Source organism: Peromyscus eremicus, chromosome 6, assembly GCF_949786415.1.
Source record: "Peromyscus eremicus chromosome 6, PerEre_H2_v1, whole genome shotgun sequence".
Taxonomy (NCBI): Eukaryota; Metazoa; Chordata; class Mammalia; order Rodentia; family Cricetidae; genus Peromyscus; species Peromyscus eremicus.
The window spans coordinates 2,105,736-2,129,829 of NC_081421.1; the positions used below are offsets into that span (position 1 = coordinate 2,105,736).

Consider the following 24,094-nt stretch of genomic DNA (forward strand, 5'->3'; position numbering starts at 1 on the left):
GACCCTTCTGAAGGACAGGGATGTACACAGCTTGAAGTATAAAGCTGTCTACAGCAAACCAAAGGAGCGTTGCACTATTCTCATTTTTGGGTGGCTCAATGTAAGACTGTCCATTGGTACAGGGAGCGAAAAGCTAACCATATACATAGACTCTTATGCAGAAGTCAATTTTTTGAGAGCAGCATGTCAAAGAAGAGTACTTATCCCACCTTGCCTTAGTTAGATGCTAGTGTCTCTATGTTGCTTGAACTCAATAAGTAGACCAGGCTGTGTGAAGTCTGTGTGGACTCTGGGCATTTAGCATTGGAGTCACAATGTAACACTGTAGCCTGCCTGGCACCTCAGGGTTTTGCATAGGGGTGTGTCAGGCACTCCCACTGTTCTCCACAGAACATTTTTCTCTAGAGACCTTCACAACTAGTTCCATTGCCGTCTCAAGTCAACTGAAAAAGTATCACCGCTGTCTAAAGTCGTCTTCCCCACAGCCTTCCCACACCCCCTGCCTCTGTCTTTACTTTTTTCTTCTTTGAGGAACTTGACTTCTGATACACTGTGTAGTTTGCTTAGGATTTTGCATATTAAGTGTATCTCTGGTAAGATGTTTGCTCTCTGTGGTAAGACTCTTCTTGTAGGCACTGTGATGTGCCCAGTACTTGTGAAACTGTCTTGCCATCCTATATGCATTCACTTAACATTAGATAAATCAGGCTAGTACATATTTATATGCATAGAGATGTACATGATCCTTATTTTCATATTTGGGAAGCTCAATGCATGTGTTTAAAATTTTGTATCTCACTTGAGAAAAAGGTGAAAGTACTCATTTTTTCTTCTTAATATACAAATTTTCTGCCTTCGATGACATTCTCAGAATAATTCTCTTGACCTATGTTATTGTCAAATGTTAGACAAATAGTCGTATTAGAATCTAAATTTGGGTAAACTGGCATTGAGGTGGAGCAACAAAGCTAGAAAAGAAGTTTGTTTTCACCACAGAAAAAGTCAATTCAGAAGCTACCAATGAGATCTCCTGACTATCCTGTCATGGCCGTCTCCACAGGCGAACACAGTGGTCCCTGTTTCAGTTGGTACTCAAACGTGTGAGTGACCCAAGAGACGGATTTGTCGTTAACGGATACCAAGCTAGTTTCTACCCTGACCACTGATGACCTTTGCCCGTCACTCCTTCTCTATGCTAATACCTGTAGATTCTGTTTAAGATTATTTTTACATTATGTATGTGTGTGCCTATGTGTGTGTATGTGCCTCATGTTGAGTGTAATGCTCACAGAGCCCAGAAGAGGGCGTCAGATTCCCTGAAACTGGAGTTATAGAAGGTTGTGAGCCACCATGTGGGTGCTGGGAACTGGACCAAGACCCTCTGCAAGAGCAGCCAGTGCTCCTAACAGCTGAGCCATCTCTTAATCCCCCACATGCAGATTCTTTACTAAGACTTATGTGAATTTAGAAGACTCCTCTTCGTATCATTTTAGCTCTCCAAGAAAAGACTCTGTCCTGCTCGTTAAAACATGAACTTGTCATCTACACACTTTTTTATAAAAAGACAATACTTTTTTTTTTTTTTTTTACTTCCAAGAATTGTTGAGAAAGAAAAGTCTAGCCTGAGGCAATGAATTGTCACAGAAAATCAGTGTTTATTATGTTTCAGTGACTCAGAACACTTAAAATAATGAAAATATATGAAAACATATGGTCTCCATGCAGGTCAAATTATCACCTGCTTTGGAAAGTAAATTTTAAAAATCATTTTCACATCAAGTGCTGTCCACATTGGTTTTAACTTTTCTGTAAGTTTAGATATTTAACTTTAAAAAATCATTTTAAGTTCTCAAAATGCTCGGGTACATAGTAGACTCCTAACATGTGCGTGGTGTGGTAAACTGAACTGACATTTCAAAGAAACAAAGAGACCTGTACTATGAAGAACATCTTGAAAGACCCCCCTACATTCAAGAGTATATGTGGGTCAGTTCAAGATAAAAAGGATCCGTTTTCTTTGTCTCTAGGACTCAAAAAAAAAAAAAAAAAAAAAAAAAGCAATCAGATGCAGTTGGACATGATGTATAGTTGGCAAAGATTCTCCGCCGTTCTGTGGGCTTCCTCTTCACTTGCCTGATTGTTTCCTTTGCTGTACAGAAGCTTTTTAGTTGTCTGAGGTCCCATATGTCAATTATTGAAGCTAATGCCTGAGCGAATGAAGTCTGATTCAGAAGCACCTATATTGTATAGGGCACTACCTACCAATATTTTCTCTGGCAGCTTCAGTTTCAGGTTTCACACTAAGAGGTCTTGGTTTATTTGGAGTTTTTTTCTTTTTAATAAGATTCATTTACTTTTATTTTACGTGTATGAGTGTTTGCCTGCACCACCCTGTGGAGGCCGGGAGAGGACACTGGATCTGCTGAAATTAGAGGTTCAGATGGTTGTGAACTATCATGTGCGTTCTGGGGACTGAAGCCCAGTCCTCTACATGAGCAGCAAGTGCTCTTAACCACTGAGCCATCTCTCCAGCTACAAATTGTAGTCGATTTCTGAAAGGATGATGTATATGGGTCTCATGTCATTCTTCTCTATATCCACATATTTGGGGGTCATGAATTTAAGAGGAAGCATTTGGGGGGACCTGGGAGGAGTTGGAGGGTAGAGATGATGCAAAGACAGAGACACCACTCTATTCAAATAACAGCTGCCTTGCAAGTTGAGACCCAGCACATCCTAAAACACAGGCCTAATCACAGCTGGCTACCTTCTAACAAGGGCCTTTCCAATAGAGTGACCAAAATAAAGCTGCTCCTCCACATTAGCCAAATATTTCTTTGCCTTGCTTCCAGAACTGCCTTATGAAAACCTCCCCACCTCAGCCTCATGTCCCTTTGCTGGAGCCCACACCACTTCTGGCTCGCTACTGTACAGCTCGTGAATTCCTCCCAGTTCAAACATATTTCTTAAAAATTCACTGTGGCCAAGTTTATCTTACAATATGACAGTTTGTTGCCCAGCTGTAGGCAGAAACTGATCCAATCAAAGATGTTCACTGGCCAGATGCTACCTGCCACTGCAGCCCACAAGGAAACCCATCAGGGTTACTTCAGTTTAGTCTTTGTTTTTGTCTGGGAGCTTTTGAGCAACCATGTTACTGGTGTTTGGCAAGGCAAGCTCTAGGAAACACAATTTAGTTGGTAAAGGAAAGGGCCTGAAACTCAGATCTTATTTCCACACCTTCCCCTGCTATTATGAATCCCTGGGCAGAATTAAAATGCTCAAGAACCTTGAGTAAACAGAATTAAGACTAAAATTGATAAAATGCCCTCTGGTATGAATATAGATAAGCACTGGATGGAAGTTCAAATCTGTGATGAGGCAAGTAGAATCCAGCTAGAGATCACATCAGAAAACTCCAGAGTGGTCAGCTGCCCCAAAGATAACGGTGAGCCTGAATTATTCGGCTATAGATAAAAGAAAACATAATCTGTCTTACTCTGCATATATTAAGTTTGGGGCCCCTGTCAAATGTGTTTGAAGGTCCTATGGTGGGCTGCGTTCTGTTGGGGTATCATTTCCAGGAGGCTATATTGCTGACCATGGGGTTTCCAGGGGAATGGGAGGATGGTCTTCAGAGAAGGAGCTGTGGGAACTTTGCCCAGCTTCAAGGGTCAGGTGTGGTGGTGCCTGCCTCTAATCCAGAACTCAGGAGGTAGAGGCAGGTGGATCCCTGTGAGTTTGAGGCCAACCTTGTCTACAGAGTAAGATCTTATCTCAAAAAATAAAATAAGATCGGCTTTGGGGAAGTCTTGGGCTACATCCTCAAGCATCTGAAGGGATGACGAGAGAAACAAGCATCTGCATCCATCAATCCAAATGGCACGTCTTGGGTCCTTACTACATTCATGGTGCTCTATAGGTGAGGTGGGATATGGAGATTAAAGATGCCTCTGCCTAGTATGCAGGTGCTTACAATTAAGTGAAATAAAATGTAAACTGTGATTCTCAGTTTTCCTACTCATTCTGTTGGCCACTGGCTATGATAATAATGGCTGTTTTCTTCCCTCGCAATTCACCTGGGCCACAGAGTATCCAGATTAGCCATTATTTCTGGGTGTATCTGTGAAGGCATTGCTGGATGAGACTGCCATTTGCTTAGATAGACTCAGTCAATGTAGCCTTCCTCCTGAATGTGGGCAGGCATCATCTGAACTGACAAGAGTCTAAGTAAAGTAAGAACTGGGAGAAATGTCCATGCACTCCCTTCCCTCTCAAGCTTGGGGCATCTCCTTTCTTCTGTTACTGTCCATAGGCTGGGCTTTACACAACTCTGAAGTTCTCACATGTTCACATGGGGATGAACCATGCCACTCTATCGTTCCAGAATCTCCAGTTTAGAGTCAGATGATCATAAGATGTTTCACTATGACCACTAGAGCCAATTCCTCTCTCTCTCCTCTCTCCCCTCTCTTCTCTCTCTCTCTCTCTCTCTCTCTCTCTCTCTCTCTCTCTCTCTCTCTCTCTCTCACACACACACACACACACACACACACACACATCTTAGGAAAGTATGGATAGCTGGATATTTGGAACACACAAATACAATGGCCTTGGGCCCTTACTTAACTTCTTTGGTTTTGTTTAGAAAACAACACTACAGTGTTTTATCAGAAACATTAATGCGATCAATATAAACTGTGTTCATTGTTTTTAGAAAGGCCTGTGGTGTGAGACAGAGTCACCAAAATGTTATAATAGAGAAATGGAACAAAAAGCTGGAAAAAGAATAAGAACTCAGGGGTTGAGACGAACCAAAGAGACAAGTTAAGGCTTTATAAAGAATGTGACTTTTGTCAAAGGACAAGAGAGGTTTGTGTGGGGTGAGAAAGAAGAAGAAGGTTTGTGGGACAGTGTGGCCTAAGGTGGAGATGTTGAGAAGAAGTGGTACTGAGGAGACTAACAAATATCCCTTGGACTAGAGGGCAGGGGGTCTAAAGTGATGGCAGCTGGCAGCAGCTGGCCAGGGGTAGGGGGTTGTGGGGGGAGGTAAGTTAGGACCACCTTCACCAGCATGCTAAGGAGTCTGGGTGTACAGTGTTCTTTTAAAAAACAAAACAAAAAAACTCAGGAGAGTCAACCTGTCCAAATAAGGTGTGGAATTATTGGACGTAAGAAAGCAAGTTCATGCGTCTTTACACCAGCCCAGGCAGGAGACAGAGATGAGACACTGCCCATGCACTGCTGACCGAACAAAGACTTGGCCTTAGTGAGTGGGTATCAGAGGTGATGACAGATGGCTCCATGTCCTGGGTTCTGGTTCTGCAACCTCTGTTACAGAGAATGCCAATGCCAGGGACTCACCCAGGAAACCAAGAGGGCAGTGCAAGCTGACAATTGGACCACCAGGTGATGAGTTCACATGCCGGGTGCACTGAAGTTTCTGTGGCTGTGGAATAATCACGGATGTGTCCAACTAGAAAGTCAGACATATGGCTGCTTAGCTCATACAGGGAATCAAGGCTAGACATGTAGATCGGGAGGCAGTCAGTGAATTTAGAGGTTAAAATTTCATAGTCAAATGTAGCCAGACTTAGGTTTGAACTCTGCCTTCTATATTAGCTAGCTGTGTGGCCTCAGACAAATTATTTATCATCTCTAAGCCTTAATTTCCTTAATTGTAAAATGGGGAAAATTACACATACTTCAAAAGGTTCCGCTTATTGCTTACCATCTGGCGGCCATTTGTCACCATCATTGTGGGCCATCACCATCATTGCTGAAGCCATTAAAGTAGATGAACTTGGCCAGGAGCAGAGTAATTAAGTAGAAAAAAGGGCTGCAGAATGAGTCTCAGGGAACAGTCACTAAGGATCTATGGCAAAGAGCAAAGTTGGAAGGCGCCCAGACGCAGTCAGAAATGCAGAAGACCAGGATGCAGAACACCCCAGAGTTCCAGGGGACAGTATTTCAAGGAGGGGGGTCATCAGAAATGGCACACACCACAAAGAAATCAAGGAGAGAGGAGGAAAAAATATTCAGCACAATGGTCAGAAGGTTGACGTTACTTATTGGATTATTAAGTATGTGGCAGGTGAGGGAGCCAGTCACAAATACGACGAGATTCCAAAGGGAAGTTTCAGGGATGGAGAGATGGCTCAGTGGTTGGAGCCATTGCTGCTCTTGCATAGGACCCGAGTTCAGTCTCCAGCACCTCTGTTAGGGCCTCATGACTGCCTGGAAGTCTAGCTCCAAGGGATCTGACTCCCTCTTCTGGCCTCGGTAGGGACCTGCACATGTGTGCTCCCTCTCAATCACACACACTTAAAATAAAAAATAAAATAAAATGCAAGTTTCACCCAGACCCCAAGGAAGTAAAAACTAGATCCCAAAATGAACTCTGAGCTGGGTCACTTTCCAGAAATTTCCAAGCACCTATAGATACATACAGCCTTTGGGCCTATTATCCACTTCAAGGGTGCCAAAGGCTTAAGCCCTTGGAGAGAGCAGGATCTTCAAGAAAGACTTTGCTTTTTAATATAGTCTTTTGGTGATGTGAGGGATGAAGCTAGGAAAATGCTCCACTACCCAGCCTTCTGTGGAAGAGTGCTCAGACAACTGTGATGGGAACTCCATCATTCTAAGACAGAGGCAATGCTCTCCTGCTCCATAATAAGGGTTTCACAGGAGACAGAAAGCACCAGAGGGAAGTCTCCATGAGCAGCAGGGAATGGTAGAAGTGGAGGGTTGTTTTTACATAGTTTGCTTTCCCCTGAGCATTTTGTAGCAAAGGACCCCCGGCTGCACTGGGTGCCCTATTGGTTGGGACATGGGATGAGTGAGTGATTTGATGGATCTGAGTCTGCATCGAGTTCATTCAGATTCATTTAGATTCTTTCCAAGAGGATCATCTGAGGCCAATGGGGAAGTGAGAGCTTTAGAAAATACTTGATGCAAGGGAGGGGCTTGGACCTGCCTCAGCTGAATGTGCCAGATTTTGCTGACTCCCCACGGGAGGCCTTACCTTTTCAGAGGAGAGGATGGATAAGAATGGGCTGTGGGGTGGGAGAGACTGTGGGAGCAGTGGGAGGAGAGAGGAGGGAGGGATCTGTGGTTGGTATGTGGAATGAATAAAAATTTCCTAATTTAAAAAGAAATAGAAAATATAGCCAAAGCCAGAAGACATTGGATGCCAATGTCACACATCAGGGAAGAAGGCTGGAATCCCTCTGCCAGAGTCCCTGAAGAACCCCAAAAGACAACCAAAAGAGAAATTGGCTTTTAATAATCAGTGATGGCCTGGGGAATTTAGGAATCCTAGCATAGTCAGTGAGGGGGCTCACCTCTCTTTCCCCTCTGTCTGCTCCACTCCCATCCCACACATCCTGGAGAAAGCAGACAGAGCAAGGAGCCTGTGAGTAGTAAGGAGAGAAACAGGAACTCCGCCATTGTCCCAGAGAAGGGACTTGCTATGTTGGGCCCTCTACAGGTCTGGGGAAAGAAGTTCCACTCTGAGGGGTTGTTACACAGAACTTGATGTTTGCAGTTCTGAATTACGTAGTACTCAAAGCTAGAAGAGTCCAGAACATTTGTATTACCCTAGGAGGGAGCTGGCCAATCTAAAAGGTCAATGGAGAGCAGTTTATTTTTTAACAGCTGATAAAATCCCATAACTTTTGTGTTTAATATGGCAGTAGCCTAAAGTTATATAAAAGTGAGTCAGAATGAGAAAGTGAAGGCTTTGAGGATATAATTTATTGATTCTAGCAGATTGACAGAGGAAGTCAGCCTCAGTGAAGCAAAGAGCTGGCAGAGACAGTTGAAGGCATCTGCAGGGCAGGAGGAACTTGGGCTTGGCTGTAGGCTGAGGGGCGAGAGACATAGCCAATCCACTAGACCAATGGGACGGGAATGCTGGGAAGATGAAGTCACAAAGCAACAGAGGACAGGATAAGATCAATCATGGCTCCCTGTCCTTCGAAAGATAAGGAAAGAATAGGGAAGAGGTGTGAAGATTTAGAGGCATTTTGCTGAAGAAAATAAGAATGAAATTTTATAGTGAGCAATATTGATTCTCTTGGTGAGCTGGGAGGGAAGCTCCTTCAGGATAATGATAGGCATGGTGGTTTTTACCTGGCAGGGCAGATTCTGGGAGAGCAAGTCAATGCTAGGAAAAAAAAAGACTAATTTTCATTTAATAAGGATGAAGTAGTTATTTTTCCTAGGGGATAGTGGGATTGGCCTTGTGTGACACTGTGGGTGTCACTTTCACAGGGTTGCCACTGAGGAGGGTTGGGGACCTGCTGCAATGCTGTGAGGAGGACTTCTGTGAAGCAGAAGAAGGGGAGAGACGATCCCTGAGACTCAACCTTCAAGGATTCATGCTTGGTACTGCACTCTGTTGGGTTTTCCATTCTACAGTGCATCTGTCAGTTACCACAATCAGAAGACCAGGGGCACGGAACAGAAACATGTAAAGAAGCGAAGGCATATGTCGTCTAATGCCTGGATTTCTGGTGTAGAAATTGCTCTCATGGCAGCAAATGGACTAGCCTGTGCTTGACTTAGGTCTCTCTTCAAAGCATAGCACTCTAGCCCTGTTCAGCTCCACAGCATAGCAGTCAACTAAATCTGAATATTACTGAGCTCCAAGGCTTATATCTCTATTCCCATTAAAGGAACGTGTGGCCAAGAAAGTCTTCAGCACTTCTTTCCTGTTTTCTTTTAAATTTTTATTTAAACAGTTTTTTCATATATTAAATTCTGTTCGTTCCTTTCCCCATCTCCTCCCAGATCCTCCCACCTCTCTACCCACCCAACTTCATGTTCTTTCTTTCTCCTTCTCTCTCTTTCTATGTCTCAAAAGAAAGCAAATATAAACACATAAAACAAATAAAAAGCAAGACAAGGAAAACAATCTAAAATCAAAACAAAATAATTAAAATTAAAATAAAAACTTAATTGACAAAAGGCAAGTGGGAAGAAGAGCCCACCAGCATTCACGTCCTTTATTCAGAACTCAGACAAATGGCCCAACCCTCCACTTTAAATATCAGGCTGAGTTCTACAAACCCAAGCCAACGCAATGGAAAAATGAAGAATGAGCATGCCAGATTTGACATGCTCCTTAAGAAGACAATTTTTGTTGGTCTATTCATTCCTAGAAATAACTTCTGAAACAGTAAAATGGTACATCTGGGAGAAATCTGCCCACAAGACTCATTGCGAACCAGCCTTGTAACCCAATTAAAGCTATGAAGAACTATTGGTCTGCTGTGAGCCATTAGTCATTTTAACATTATACTCTCCCAAAGGTATAAAACCCATGAGAAGCCACAGAAATATTTAATATTCTAGGTCAAAGTTCAATGCTGAAGAGCCTCTGGTTCCTTTAAATGTGAGCAACATTCAAGGTTAACATGAGACATCCTATTTGATGACTTACTATCTATAGTTATTTGTTCCTGGCACACTTTCTGCTGCATAATGCATCTATAAATAGGAGAGTTTATTGAATAAATGCAAGAAATAGTGAATTTTGATAGCAGTAGCTTCAAGTCACTTAACAGGGAGGCCTGGTCTTTATCTAAACTTCGTTTTTCTCAGTATTTTTCAATGACTCTGTGGCTTCCAATCTCACCAGATCCAGGATGGAGCTGTGGGAGCACCAGAGATCTCTTTATGGACAGATGGGGACGGACACACACACACACACACACACACACACACACACACACACACACCATTCCCAAAGTCAGGAATCCTGAAGGCTGTTAGTTTTCAAAGTCTGACTGCTTTTTCTAAATGTGCTTTTTTAACATTTTAGAGATCCCCACCAGAGAACGGTGGAGCCCCTCCTAGGCCTGCCTCATATGTAGCATGGGACAGAGTGAGGAGAAAGCAACAGAAACCACCTTCTAAAGAATAACCAAAGCGAATCTTGGTGGCATCTGTATCCGGTGAATTCCCGCAAATATATCTGTGCCTGAGTCTGGCTGAAACCTTCAGGGGACATATTTCAGTGAGGGGAGACTGTTTTGGAGGTGCTTTGACATTTATTATTTTAAGTTCATTCCAGCCTCCTGGCAGAGGGTAGATACAACATAGGAAACAGGATGTGGAGTAAAGACACCACACAGATAGAAGGGCTTGGCGCTTGGATAAGACCCATGCCTTCCGAGGCTAAGCCAGTGCTGTGTCTGTTACTGTCTGTTTTAGCCCTAAGAGCACTCAGATGGGCAGTGACGGAGATCATCACAATGAATGGTACCTACTGTAGTTTCTGTCATCTCTTTCAGATTGAATCCATGAAAGTGGTCAGGATGGAGGAGTTATAGGAACATGTCCAACTAGGCAATGGGTACTCAACACCATGAGAAGCTGAGGAAATGTCCCTTCTAGAAATATGCTCATATTCAGGAAGAATACTGCATTCCAGATGGTTATGTCTGGAAAAAAGCTAGATTTATTATGTTCTGCTGATATGAGACTATGCATGTGTGTGTGCACACATCACACATCAGAGTTCTTAGAGAAGTCTTCAACCTTCCTAACCTTCAAATTCTGTGCCTCACCTGGTGACAGACACTTACACTCGCAGCCCTTTGGAGGCTGAGACAGGAGAATCTAAAGCTGAAGGCTAGCCCGAGATTTATAGTGAGTTCATGGCTAGTCTGGTCTACATAGTGAGACCCTACCTCAAGAGAAATATAATAGGGCTGGAGAGAAGGCTCAGCAGTTAAGAACACTGGCTGCTCTTGCAGAGGTCCTGGGTTCAATTCCCTGCACCCATGTGGCTGTTTACAGCCATCTGTAACTTCAGTTCCGGGGGATCTGATGCCCTCTTCTGGCCTCCACAGATACCGTGTGCATGTGGTGCACAGACATACAGGCAATTAAAATACCTACATACACATTTTTTAATATGGTAGAACACTAGACAGCTACCAAAGTTTAACTACATATTTGGTCTATTCTTTAGTTCTGTCCTGTTTATGTGTACACAGATCTGTATGTACATGTGTATAAATATAGTTTATGTTTCATCTCTCTCACTTTAATAAGAAGACTTGAAATATAGGCCCACAGAACACAGGAAATGGACCAAATCACATATCTGACATTAAGCGCGCAGTTAAAGAAAAGCAATTTTCACACATGGCTGAGAAAACTGATCTGTTCCTGGCCGACAAGAGTAGTCTGTCTGGGAGCTGTGTTTTTCTGTTTTTTCTTTCTATTTGAATCATAGAGCACAGTCTCTTGTTTATACTCATTTAATTTTACTTTCTTAGATAGGCTGGACTCCTTGCAGATTATGGCATGAGCCTCCCCGCAGAGGACTTCAACCACTTAGCTTGGTGTGGTCAGATGAACATTTCTAGCTCTGCTAAGCCACACAGAGCCCAGAGCAGAACCCTGTAGTGTGATGACCAGTGGGCAAGCATGGACCCTACCTGCAGGGAACTAACAGGCTTTCAACAGAGATTGTTGGATATCAGCCACACATCAGTATCTCTTGGATTGACAGTTCAGTCAATGAGACACACAGGCGCCTGTGCCTGTGAGAGCACTTTCTCAGCTCAGACGAAAGGTTTCAAGGGGCCCCTGGCCACCATGGTGCTGAAATTCCCTGACAGCATTTGTCCAACCTGTCACATGAGGGGTAGCCCAGTGACAGCTCTGCTGTTTGGAACTCTGCTACTACACATATTGATATCATTGCACAAAGCCAAGGACAGTGAATCAAATGAAACTCCAGGGACTGGCAAGATGGCTCAGTGGCTAACAGCACTTGCTGTTAATGTGGAGTACCTGGGTTCAGTTCCCAGCACCTGCATGGTAGCTCACAACCATCTGTAACCACTGTTCTAGGTGATCTGATGCCCTCTTCTGGCCTTTGTGGGCACTGCATGAACACGGTACACTGAGTAAGTACCCTTCCAACAGTTATAAAAAGTTCTAGAAATTAGAGGAAATAAATTTGGTTCAACTAAAATCTGGATGGCTCTTACCAATTTCCGTTGTGGGTTGAGACATTTTCCCCCAGAAAGCCCTGTTTAAATCCCAACTTCTGATACCTCTGAACATGAAGTCATTTGAAGAGAGGGTCTTTGAAGATGTTCTCAAGAAAAAAGGAGGCTACCTTGGATGAGGATAGACCTTTATCTAACAACAGATGACCTTGTAGGAAGAGGGAAATGGGATAAGCATACTGAGCCATGGGGATGGAGGAGGCAACCTGGAGGGATGTCCCCATAGGCAAGGAATGTAAGACTGACTGCCAACAGCAGTCACTAGGAGGAAGAGGGAGGGAGGGAGGGAGGGACTCTGCCTTGCACTCCAGTCAGTTCTCTACCCGTGACTTCATTCATGGACTTTCTGCCTCCATAGCTGCACCACAGTAAGTCTCTGGGTGCCCCCCCCACACTGGGTATTTGAAATATTTATTTATAGTTGGTACAAAATATTGAACGTATTTCTGGGATATAATGTGATGCAATGCAATGTGATGTTTCAATACACAATATAGAGTGATCAAGTCAGGGTAATTAGCCCATCCACCACCTCAAACATTTCTCATTTTTATCTAAAAAAAAAATGATAAAACGTGAAGTTGGAGACATGAGTAGGGAGATCCTGGAAGGTGGAGGGTTTGTAAATATGGTTAAAATACATTGTATACCTATATGAAAATCTTAAAGAATAAATAAAAGCATTTTCCATCTTTTTGTGATAACACTCAAAATCTTTTCTAGTGCTTTCTGTTGCCCTGGCTGTCTAGTTTGTGGAAGTTTGTACAGAAGCCTTAAGAGACTAATGAAATACAAGAGGCAGAAAAGACATAAGCTTCAAATAATGATTTCCTGACATGAGTTTCACGATCTCAGAAAAGTAAGATTTAGGCTCTCAAGAAGGCAGCTGGCTGGACAGTAGAAAGGCACCCATGGCAAGACCACGTGATGAGTGGCAGAAAAAGCCATGAAATGGTGGGCACGTGAGCCTTGAGGATGAGGGGCTAGACCAAAAGGTGACACCGAGGCCAGGCTCATCACCAAGGAGTTGATGTGGGCCAGGCAGGCACTACTCAAGCAAACCCTGTCCCTTCCGAACGGCAATCAGTGCCACACTTAGTGGCTTGTCGTCAGCGTCTAAGCAACTCCGGGTTGAGCTTCCTGTCTCCAACGTGGCACCTTCCCTCACTCTGTTTCCTCATTCTCAATCACACAGCAGGTGCCACAAGGGATGGATCTGCCAGCTTCTGCCGGCCTCTATATATAGCACTCTGGCCACCATTTGGAAGGTGCTGAAACTCTCTTGATGGATGACACTCTGCTAAAATGGTTACATTCTGAATTAGAACAAGGAAGGCACCCCACATAGCACGTGAAGATAGGAAGGAGAATTTATGGCTCTTCATTACTGATACTGATGCTGCTCCCATGTGGCCTCGGGAACCATGTATCTGCTACAGCAGAAGTCTCCCTTGGAAAGCCCCTGTGCAATGTCTGTGGGAGATAGTTGGTGACACTTGGGAACATGTCCTTCCTAATTCCGAGCACATTAGTAGCTGGGTTTGTTTCTAAAGATAAAATAAAAGCACCGCCTTGTTGCACAAGGCCACTTCCTGACACCATTAAATCAAGTGTGGCTCTGCACCAGGAAAATTATTAATTCTGAAGATGTCTCCATACACCTTTAAGGAAGTTTACCATGGAACTGACCACATACAGCATCAATGCTCGGATACAGCTTAGTAAGTAGAGATGAGCTGGGTTCAATCACACTTAGCGTTTATAAAAAGATTCATATTTTAATACATTAGCCCAGAACATGCTGTACGAGCACCAGGAGAATTGCAGTTGACAATGTGAGAATTTAGTCTCTGGGTAAGTTCATCTAAGGAAGTAAAACCTCAATTTAGAATTTTTCTTTTCTTTAGTCGACTCTCCTTCCCCACCTCCTGTGCCCACGTGTTTTTTTTTTCTAGAATGGAGGAGGGCACGCTACACAGTAAATGGATTTCACACAGAGAATTGGGTAGGACATATTTATCTAGAGAAAGAAAGTGAGGAGTTCAACAAAATGGTTTGTAGAGTGCTCTCAAGGGGTTAAGTGTCAAAAGCTGGCTAGAATGTGTGTGTGTGTGTGTGTGTGTGTGTGTGTGTGTATGTGCATGTGTGTGTGTGTTTATATACACTCGTGTGAGTGTGTGTACATACACTTGTGTTTTCTTTTAAAATACTTTTTTTATTTTATTTTACTTTATTTTATATACATGGGTGTTTTGCCTACATGTATGTCTACACACCATGTATGTCCCTGGTGCCCCTGGAGGACAGAAAAAGGTATTGGGTCTTTCAGAACTGAAGTTACAGATGCTTGTGAGCCACCCTGTGGCTGCTGGGAGTCAGACCCAGGTTCTCTGCAAAAGCACTCAGGGCTTTTAACCGCTGAGCCATCTCTCCAGCCCCCACTTGTCTTTAACAAAGCTGAGGAGGGAGCTGTGGGAGTGCCCTATCACTGGGCTACATCCCATATGTCTTTTGATAACGGAAGGGTCGGGGATTGGTTTTCTGTTGTACTTCCCACAAAGTCTACCTGCCTGTGGTGATGGGTGGTTGCAGCTCCCGGGCTGACAACATATCTTACCACATCAGGAGCAGGGGACCAGCCACTGTGGCTTCCTGAGATGGGCCAGGTGGGAGTAGTGGCCTGAAATCAACCTGATGGCTAGATAAAGAGAACGGAGGGAGGCCTTGCACACCAGTGGCCAGCTCTGCCGATTTGAAAGTGAGCTGTACTCCCGGGCAAGGCAGACGGGCTGCTCTCGTATCAAAGCAGCAAGTGGGCTCCCATTCCAGAACACATCTGGTGTCCCAGACCGTTCTATCAAAAGCAGCTATTTTCTTTAAATTGAAAGTCAAGGCCATTTATTCTTCTCAAAACCCATGCTGTCAGCTCTGCGTCCTGGCTGGAAACATTTGCTGTTCCACACTGGCAAAGCTGCTTTGTCCTTTCCTTAAACAAGGTGGGACGCTTCCTCCCTGAGCACATCTTGTGAATGATACATTTATATAAATCCTTGCCCCAAGAGGACGTGTGTATCAATTATAAAGATGGAATGTATTTAGAGAAAACTTATTCGGAGGGAAAGAGATGCCAAAGTAATCCTCCTGTCAGGACCTTGCATGAAAATAAATCTTGTCGTGGGTCACGTTCATGTCATCTCTCTGTACTTCCACTGAACACTTGAAGATTTCATGATGGAGGGTAGTTTTCTTTGCCTATGTTACTGAAATCATGAATTAGTCAACCATTAAGTGCGCATCATTGATGTTATATATGGATATGTATGTGCTGCTTAATGATGAGGGTATGTTTTGTGACCTGCATGTTTGGGTGACCTAGTGTGGTGGGAACATCATAGAATCTAGTTAATAAGGTAGAATGGCTGGCTGTGCTGTGCCTGAGCACTGTATTGTCACGAGGCTCCACTATGTGTCATCTGTCGTTGAAAAAACAATCTGTGCATGGCCCATCACTACACCACACATAACTGATCCAATATGAGTCTACGACTGAGCTTCAGGACGAGCCCTGGACAAGACAACGCTTGCCATTATCTCACTTCAGGACTGTCCACCCATCCTGTCAATGTAGCAACACATTCACTTACTACCTCCAAAAATGTCTCCAACTAGATAGAATTTGAAGTGTCAGTAACTATGTAATAGTTCCCTAATTAAATTAGAAGGAAAATTACCCAGGCAGGATGTCCTGGGCAATTATTTTACCTGTGATACTGTAAGATTCTGAGATGACTCCCGAGACCACCTCCCCCCACCCAAAATAAATCATTCCGAAAATCATAGCCCTTTACATTAATTTCCCCATTTATCAGTACTCCCCTCTTTATCAATCACCAAGGGTCACATTTAGTTCATTAAAGGAAGGAAACTACCATCCTGACAGTTCACAGATGTTAATGACATACGAATTCCAATGTACTTCAGGGAGAGAGCACCAAACCGTTTTCTCAGGAATTAGAGGAAGCCACATGAAAGCTAAGTCTAGAAGCATACTTTGTAATTTTATGATTACAAATCCATCCACTATAAATTGTTTTATGAAAATATATAATTAAAAGTGTAGAAATCCACACTGTGCTTCTCTGTAAGGCATCAGTTCAGTTATTAAATGGCTATAAATTAGCCATTAGGAACGTATTCTTCCAAACGGATTAACCTTTTCAATTATCATTTCATCTGTTTTCTATATTAAAAAAAATCAAAGAAATTCAAGATATAGGAAAGACAAGGCGGGAGAGGGTCTGAAACTGATTTGGTGGCTTTGGAGTTGACATAATCTTGGCCTGGTGCGGTTCACTTTGGAAAGCTGCCTCAAATTTCCCCGGGTTTTGAACTTTTTTTTTTCCTTACCACTTTCATCTAGCAAGAAATCATCCTGGTAACGGAACTTCTCTGGTCCACATGCAATAAAAATGTCATCGTCACCAAAAAAGTCCTGAAGGCACATCACCTATAAGAGAAAAGCATGGTACTCAGCCAGGGGTCCACAGAACAGCAATCACAACACCACCACCCCCCATAGACCACTGCATAAAGCCATTTCCCTCTAATGGAATCAACAGGGGTATTTCAAAGGCTCGGCTCCAGCATCTGTTATCAGTAAGGAACGAGTTAGTCTCAGGTCTGCAGGAAGGCGGAGAAGGCGACTAGCCCCGGGAACTGTCACATTTATGACTGGATACATCAACAGGCTAGGAGGCAAGAGCTCTTTGTTTCCATAACACCGGGGATTCAGCTACTCGGAGCAGAGACACCCCCCCCCCACACACACACACACACCGGCTTCTGAATGTAAGTTCCAATAGCAAGGAGAGCCAATGTATGGCTTTAACAGCTGACGTGCTTTAGTTGATAACTGATAGCATTGTGTACTCACAACAATCACTAAGAAAAACAGTGTATTAAAATAACCTGTAGACCCATTCCATCTCTAGTTGAGATAAAACTGAAACCCTTATAAGAGGAAGGATTTGAAAAAGGAGTTTTTGATGAGGTTTAGATACAGACACTAAAGAAACTCTATGACTTTCTCTCGTGTTACACTGAACACTAAAACTCTCAACACCCTACCCCCAATTACTTTTCAATGCTGAGGATCAAGCCCCAAACTTGTACACATTAGATTGACACTCAGCCACTGAGTTGTGTCTCTAGCCCTTGTTTGTTTGACACAGAGTCTCACAATATACCTAGAGCTAGCCTTGGACTGTCCATCCTCCTGCCTCAGCTTCCCTAGTGTTGAGATTATAGCCTGGCGCCATCATGACCTTTTCCTGGAAACTTCTCCTTGTCAGGTGAAAGAAAATTTTAGACCAGACATGGTTGCATGTGTCTATCATCTAAGCACGGGGGAGGCTGAGGAAGGAGGACCACCAGCTTGACTTCAAGGATAGTCTGAATATCACAGTGACATTCTGTCTGAAAAACAAATAAAAGGACTCCATGTAGTCTATTCCCAAATGAGAACTCGAAGGTAAATGTCACTTTGCAGTGAATTGTGGTCGGCATGACTCATTTGCTTGAAGATGCTTTTCTACAGTTTCTGTTGATCACATGGGTTATGCTAACGCTGGAAGGCTGCTGAATCCTATCCATTCCCAATGTCCTTTCACCATGTGGGCGAATCGTAAGGTGACTCTACTTTACTTCTCTGTCGCTGTGAAACATGGATCAAAAACAAGGTGGAGGAAGAAAGGCTGTATTTGCCTTGCCGGTTATAGTTGCTCATCAAGGGAAGGCAGGGCAGGAGCCTGGAAGCAGGAACTGGAAGAGATGTGGAGGGACACTGCATACCCGCTGGCTCCCGGGCTCATGTTTGCTACCTTTCTTATATAACCCAGGCCCACCTAAGGATGGCACTGCCCACAGTGGGCTGGGCCCTATTATATCAATTATCAGTCCAGAAAATGGCCCACAGTCATGCCCACAGGCCAAGCTGGTGGAGGCAGTTTTTCAACTGGGAGTCCCTCCTAATGAGCTGTGTCTAGTTGACAACAAAACTCACCAGGGCAGAGCTCTGAAAAATGAGCCTCTTGAATGGCATGTTCCTCTGGGTGCTTGGGCACCGAAGAAAAACACGTGTGGAGGGTGAGAAGCTAATGCCCTGAGGTTCCTGTCAGCGTCTCTCTCATTTGTGGTTCAGCCATGGGTGCCTCTGGGTCTCTGTGTCTTTGTCAGGCTTTAGTAGTGCTACCATGTTACATTACACAAGCTGTAGGACTCAGCGCTGTGAGTTGGGTGCGAATGACATTCTCTGCAGCCCCAGTGCAACGGCATGTGGGCTACTGAGGGTCTCTCAAGATGTCTCATTTCTACATAACGGCTTGGCTGCAAATTTCTTAGAGGAAATTTCTCCAACCGTTTGATGATAAACCTTAAGAATGAATCAGATGTATTCATGGCTGTTAAGTGCCTTTTCTGCCATCTAAAGCTTGAGGGTATGGATCATTTAAGAGGAGGGGGGGGTCCCCAGGGTTTCATCACAAACTTAGTATTAGAATAATCGAATTTCCACTTTCTTTATAAAGAAACCTTTGGGTGGGCAGAGCATGTCCTCCACACAACTCTTTTTCTCTCCTTCCAGTGCTGGTCTCGTTTATCTCGACACCCCAGCTTTCTCTATGGGTACTGATGTCATCTAGCCAACCATTCACAAGGCATATCTCTATAATATACATAAGTTTTTAATGAATGCAAGGTAGATGTAAGATAGCTCATGGCACAAACATACAGAAATGAGTTAGGCATGGGCTTCCCTCAGGTAAAACTGAACACTAGCCCCAAAGTGCAGCGTGTCCTTAAAAAGTAGGTGGTGAATAGAACTTGTGCCATCAGAGGTCCTATGTCCAAATGTCACACTGAGTTCATCCAGCGTGGACAGGTTCCTTAGTTTCTGAACTCCAAATAATCTTAGTGCATTAAAGTGTACCCAAGTTCAAAGAGGAGAGGGGGGAAACCAAGATCCCTGAACTTGACTCCTAAACTGTTTCTTCCACAGCAGCATGGATGCAGTGTTCCATGCCCCTCTTGGGACGTGTGTGGACAGCCACAGGTCAAAGATCTCAGAAGCTAGGCATGTTGGCACACACCTACAATGCCAGCACTTGGGAGGCTAAAGCAAGAAGACTGTGTGTTTGAGACCAGCCTGGGCTACACGGTGAGATGCAGTCTCAAAATAACGCAAACCAACTGAAACAAAACTCAAGGAATGTGCAGGGGAGAACTACTTATTACCTACCGTCTTCCCAGGGAGCCATGTTTTGCTAGCAATATTTAAGTACTGGTTTATTTTCTGAAACTTTTATGATGGGCCTACAGTGTGTCAAGTTCTAAGCCAAATACCATGATTAAAAAAAAAAACAAACTCTCTGGTTGGGAGTTGGGGAGATATAGTTCAGTCTAGAACATGCTTGATGTATAAACACAATGACCAAAGTTGAGTCTCCAGAACCCATGGTTTTTGTTTGTTTATTTGTTTGTTTTAAAAAGTAAGGTATAGTAGAACTTATGATCCTAACGTTGGGGAAGCAGGAGCGTGTAGAACCTAATTGATAAGCTTGAAAATGTGATAGAGTGTGCTCAAGGAGAAACGGTCCCTAGGAATAATCTCTGGTCTCAACAATGTGTACACATATGCGCAAATGTACACGAAAATGTACTCATGTACACATACACAAAATTTCTTATAGACCAAAAATGTTGTTTTATAAAGGAAATACTCCTTCCTTTCTACAGATTCTGCCATATTCATTGCAGGATATCAGGTGGGACTACTCAACCACACTCAACTGTGTACGCATGTTTTTGCTAAGTCCAGGGCAGGACTACACAGCATGTTCTGGGAGTGCTCCCAGCATTGTGCGGATGACCATTCTCCAAGCTTGAGGCTCAAAGAACACAACAGACAACAAATGATCCATCTTGGACGGTTTCAGCACGATTCTGTTGGCAAGTGGGAGATGAAACATGACGCACTTTTGATGTTCCTTCCAACACCGAGATTCCAAGAATATGAAAAGAACACAGTGATTGCTAAAGAAATTATCTGTCATCGCGCAGCAGGAAAGACATGGGGAAAAAGTCATTCCAATGTCAAGTATTATGTACTCATTTACCGCCCAAGCTTCAGTGAATGGAATTAATGAAAGTGTTGAACTGTTCGAGACTCGGAGGTTTTCAGCTGAGCACGACTTCGCCTCTCTTGCTTGCAACATCCCACTGGGAAATGGCAGTAGGCTCCATAGATGACATTACAAAACAAAGCCATTCCTTGGGAGACACCATGACAAAGTGGCTGAGGGCAAAACAGATTTGGATTCAGGTTTAAAGGAAGGTGGATCTGGAAAAAGTGGTGCCTTTCAGTTACCCACACTCCTGGGTTGAGAGGCCTCTGCAATGTAGTCCACCCAACAGAAAAGAGTAACGGGGGAGTTTATACCCCACTTGGAAAATGCAGTGCGGGAGTTTCCCTTGGTTTTTCCGAGCATTCTGGCATCAAAGGGTTATAGAAAGTAGAAAAATGTAAAATAAGTTTTGCATGATAATCTGATCTCATATCTACGAAGTGTGAATCACTTTAAAACTTGATGTACTCAAAACTCAGCTTGATTTCCAGCTTTAAAATATAAGTTACGTTTAAGGGTGAAGAACATGCTTCACGCTACAGGGGACCATGAATATGGACCCCATCTGCCCCGAAATCTCTGCTCAGTTGTGGTCAGAAGCATCCATCAAGATGGGGCAAATGTAAGAGAGGCAACAAGTTTGAGGAAGGAGACAGACTGTGAAAAACTCCTGTGCAAGCCTTCCTGTTTCACTGGCAACATCCTCTTACCCACACCAGATCTCCAAGAGCTGGGATTGCCAGTGTCTCTTCTTCCCCATTCTTCTGCTGTGGGTTGATTTCCTGCAACATCTCCAAATCCCAGGCAACTGCAGCCCTCTCCCTGTGGCTGCCATCACCCTGTCTGCCCAGAGCCCAGGGACCTCCTCCAGGGCCCTTGGCAAAAGGTCCTTGTAAAAGTCTGATTGCTTGACCCTTTCTCTGCAATCCATCCTGTTTCATTTGTCAGTCTGCAATTCCATAGTAAAATATCAAATTCTCTTTCTGTAGCTCAGAAACCATCTCAGAAACCATGGCTTATCATCATCAACCAAAAGTCTGTCTTTCAAAGCTGGCAATCCAGATGCCTTCACATCTGTTCCAAATTCACCTACTAGGGTCTCCAGTTGTGACCCAGTGTCTGATGAGTAATAAACATTGTTAGATGGTTGGATGGCTGGGTGGATGGATAGTTTAAGTTCTAAAATGAATGTGTTTCCATTGATTTTATTTTCTGAAAAGGGGCTTATTCTTTTCTACTTGTGATCTTTCTTTTCCATAAAGATGCCCCTATTGAATCCACCCTCACCTAGACTTGGTCTAAGTCCCCTCTATGGACTAAGGTTTGGTTGAAGGTTCAAGCCTTACCTTCCCCATCCCCTTTAATCCAAAGGGACATAACACACCTTTGTTCTGAAGCTGTTGTCATCATTCAATAAATGTTTATTGACCTTTTATTTGATAGCCTCAAGAATATGTGTCCTCATCTTTTCTCTCTTCTTTTTCAGTCTATAAGTCCATAGACTCAAAAATCCTTACAACTCCCAACACAGCATTTGTTGTGAATCAATAACTCACCAAAAGTAACACACATGATTTTCTAGTGATTTTTGCCAAAGGTCTGAGGCTCTCTGTCTGGATTACTCTACCCTCTCCCAGTTGTCCTGAAATGAGTTTTGTTTATAAAGATTTAAAATCCGGTCAGGGCAGAACAGTGTCTCTCCTGGGTGGTGCCCTCTTTGGTCCCACATCTGTGCCTGCTCTGGAGCACATTCCCCAAGAGCACAGCACTGCTGGCCACCTGGGTCATGACTGAACCCCACTCTGCCACTTAGCTCTGAACCTCTTTGTGCCTCAGTTTATCACATCATTCTTTTTAAGGATTTGATGTCTTAAGACCACAAATAGGAAACAAATAAATTCTCAATAAACTTTAGCCATTTTTTGAGCCAAGAGTATTGTCTTTATCTTTAAAAATAAGTATGAACAAAGTATAAACCTACTTCAAATGAATAATTTTTAAATCATAACCCAACATAGTTATATACTTCTAGATACCACACCCACAGGCTTCTTTTCTAAGTCGATCTGAGCACAATGTAACAAGTGGATTACCTTATTGCTGTGGGAACAAAGATTCTGTCAGGACTGTCATTTCGTTTCATTTTGTTTTGAAATAGGGTCTTACTGTGTAGACCAGGCTGGACCCCAACTCTTAGAGATCCACTTGTCTCTGCCTCCACCATGCTGCCTTTTTAGGATTACTATTTTAACGAAAAGCATATTTTAGATTTGAGCCATGTGATTGGTGCAAAGAAGTTACAAACACAAAGACGGAATGTGGTCCATGTCTCTGGCCTCCCTTTGACTCCCACTGCTTGCACCTCTAGAGAATTATTTCAAAGGCTGCTCTCATCTGGGACCATAATGAGAGTTGTGTTTATCATTGTCTTAGCTCAGAAGCTCAGGGGGCTGGGTGTCTGTCACCAACTCTTAGATTTGTGGAGACCATAGGTTTGTATTCTTTTGAAAAAGTATCCCAGTTGGAATGCCTATATCAGAAATAAAATTCTATGTACATTGCATGGAGGTAGAAAGGAAGCGATCTCTTTCTGGTATACTGCTCAAGTCCTATCCATGGATATTTGGTTCTTACCTAGTACTTTGGTTATTCTATGGAAATTTAACTTCAAAGGAAGTTCCCCGTTCATTGTATGAATTTCCTTGGATGGTGCTTAGGACAGTGCTGGAGCTAGAATACCTCAAAACCCACAGGTGCTTAGAATTGTCGCATGTGCTGACAAAACCCACTTGAGTGTGCAGACAAGAGCTTCTGAGCAGGGATCAGGAAATCTGCTTTCCAGGTTAGATTTTGTCACCTGACACAAGTTAGAGTCATCTGGGGAAGAGGAACCTCAACTGAAGAGACATCTCCATCAGACTGGCCTGTCTGATGGTAGGTAACTCTGTGCTGCCTTTTCTTGACTGACAATTGATGTGGGAGAGATCAGCACACTCTGGGTGTTGCCACCCCTGGACAGGTGGTCCTAGGTGTGTAAGAAAGTAGGCTGAGCAACCACAGGGGCTGAGCTAGTAAACAGCATTCCTCCACAGTCTCTGCTTCAATTCCCACCTGGAGTTTCTGCCTCGGCTTCCCTAAGGGATGGAAGGGAGCTAGGAGTTGTAAGATTAAACAAGCCCTTTTCTCTCCACATTGGCTTTGGTCAGTGTTTCATCATAGCAACAGAAAGCAAATTAAAGTTCTAAGCTCAATTGTTATAAAAAAAAGACATGGAGGAGCTAATTCAGTTTTCTTATCTGTTTCTGCATTGCTTCTAATGTGTTGAACCTGAGAACTAAATGACAGAGATAGAAAAGTTGGAGACAGTTGTGTATGTGCTGTAGCATCGGGAGCCTTTGCCCTGCTGCTGTTTGGGACCGTGCTGTGGGCTGACCCAGAGCCCCCTGCACGCTAGGCAAATGTTCTGCTCTGAGCGCCAGCTCCACATTCAGCCCTCCCCACGGTGAAGGAGACAGATAGACAACCGCCGGACAGCTGCTATAGCTTGAGTTGAAATTACCTCCGTCCTAGTCAGGGTCACTGCTGCTGTGATGAAACACCATGACAAAAAAAAACAACTTGGGGAGGAAAGGGCTTATTTCACTCACACTTCCGTGTAGCGGTTCAACATCAAAAGTAGTGAGGGCAGGAACTCACACTGGGCAGGAGCCTGGAGATGACAGGAGCTAATGGAGAGGCCATGGAGGAGTGCTGCTTACTGGCTCGCTCCCATGGCTTGCTCAGACTGCTTTCTTATAGAACCCAGGACCACCAGCCTAGGGATGGCACCACCACAACTGACTGTGCCTTCTGACATCAATCACCAAATTAAGAAAATGGCCT

The 24,094-nt window shown here is 43.7% G+C and overlaps 1 protein-coding gene and 1 long non-coding RNA gene across 3 annotated transcripts in view; one reads left to right on the forward strand and one right to left on the reverse strand.

Annotated features, from left to right (window-relative positions):
• Dclk1 (doublecortin like kinase 1) overlaps positions 1-24,094 on the reverse strand; it is a 298,047-nt gene that overhangs the window by 138,556 nt on the left and 135,397 nt on the right. For both annotated transcript variants that reach the window (XM_059265105.1, XM_059265108.1), the window contains exon 4: positions 16,440-16,539. In XM_059265105.1, coding sequence (XP_059121088.1) covers positions 16,440-16,539 — 100 coding nt within the window. The remainder of the gene's footprint in view (positions 1-16,439; positions 16,540-24,094) is intronic.
• On the forward strand, positions 2,379-8,696 carry LOC131912867 (uncharacterized). Its single transcript, XR_009379727.1, has 2 exons — positions 2,379-3,448; positions 8,275-8,696. It is a non-coding gene; the product is annotated as an uncharacterized LOC131912867 (long non-coding RNA).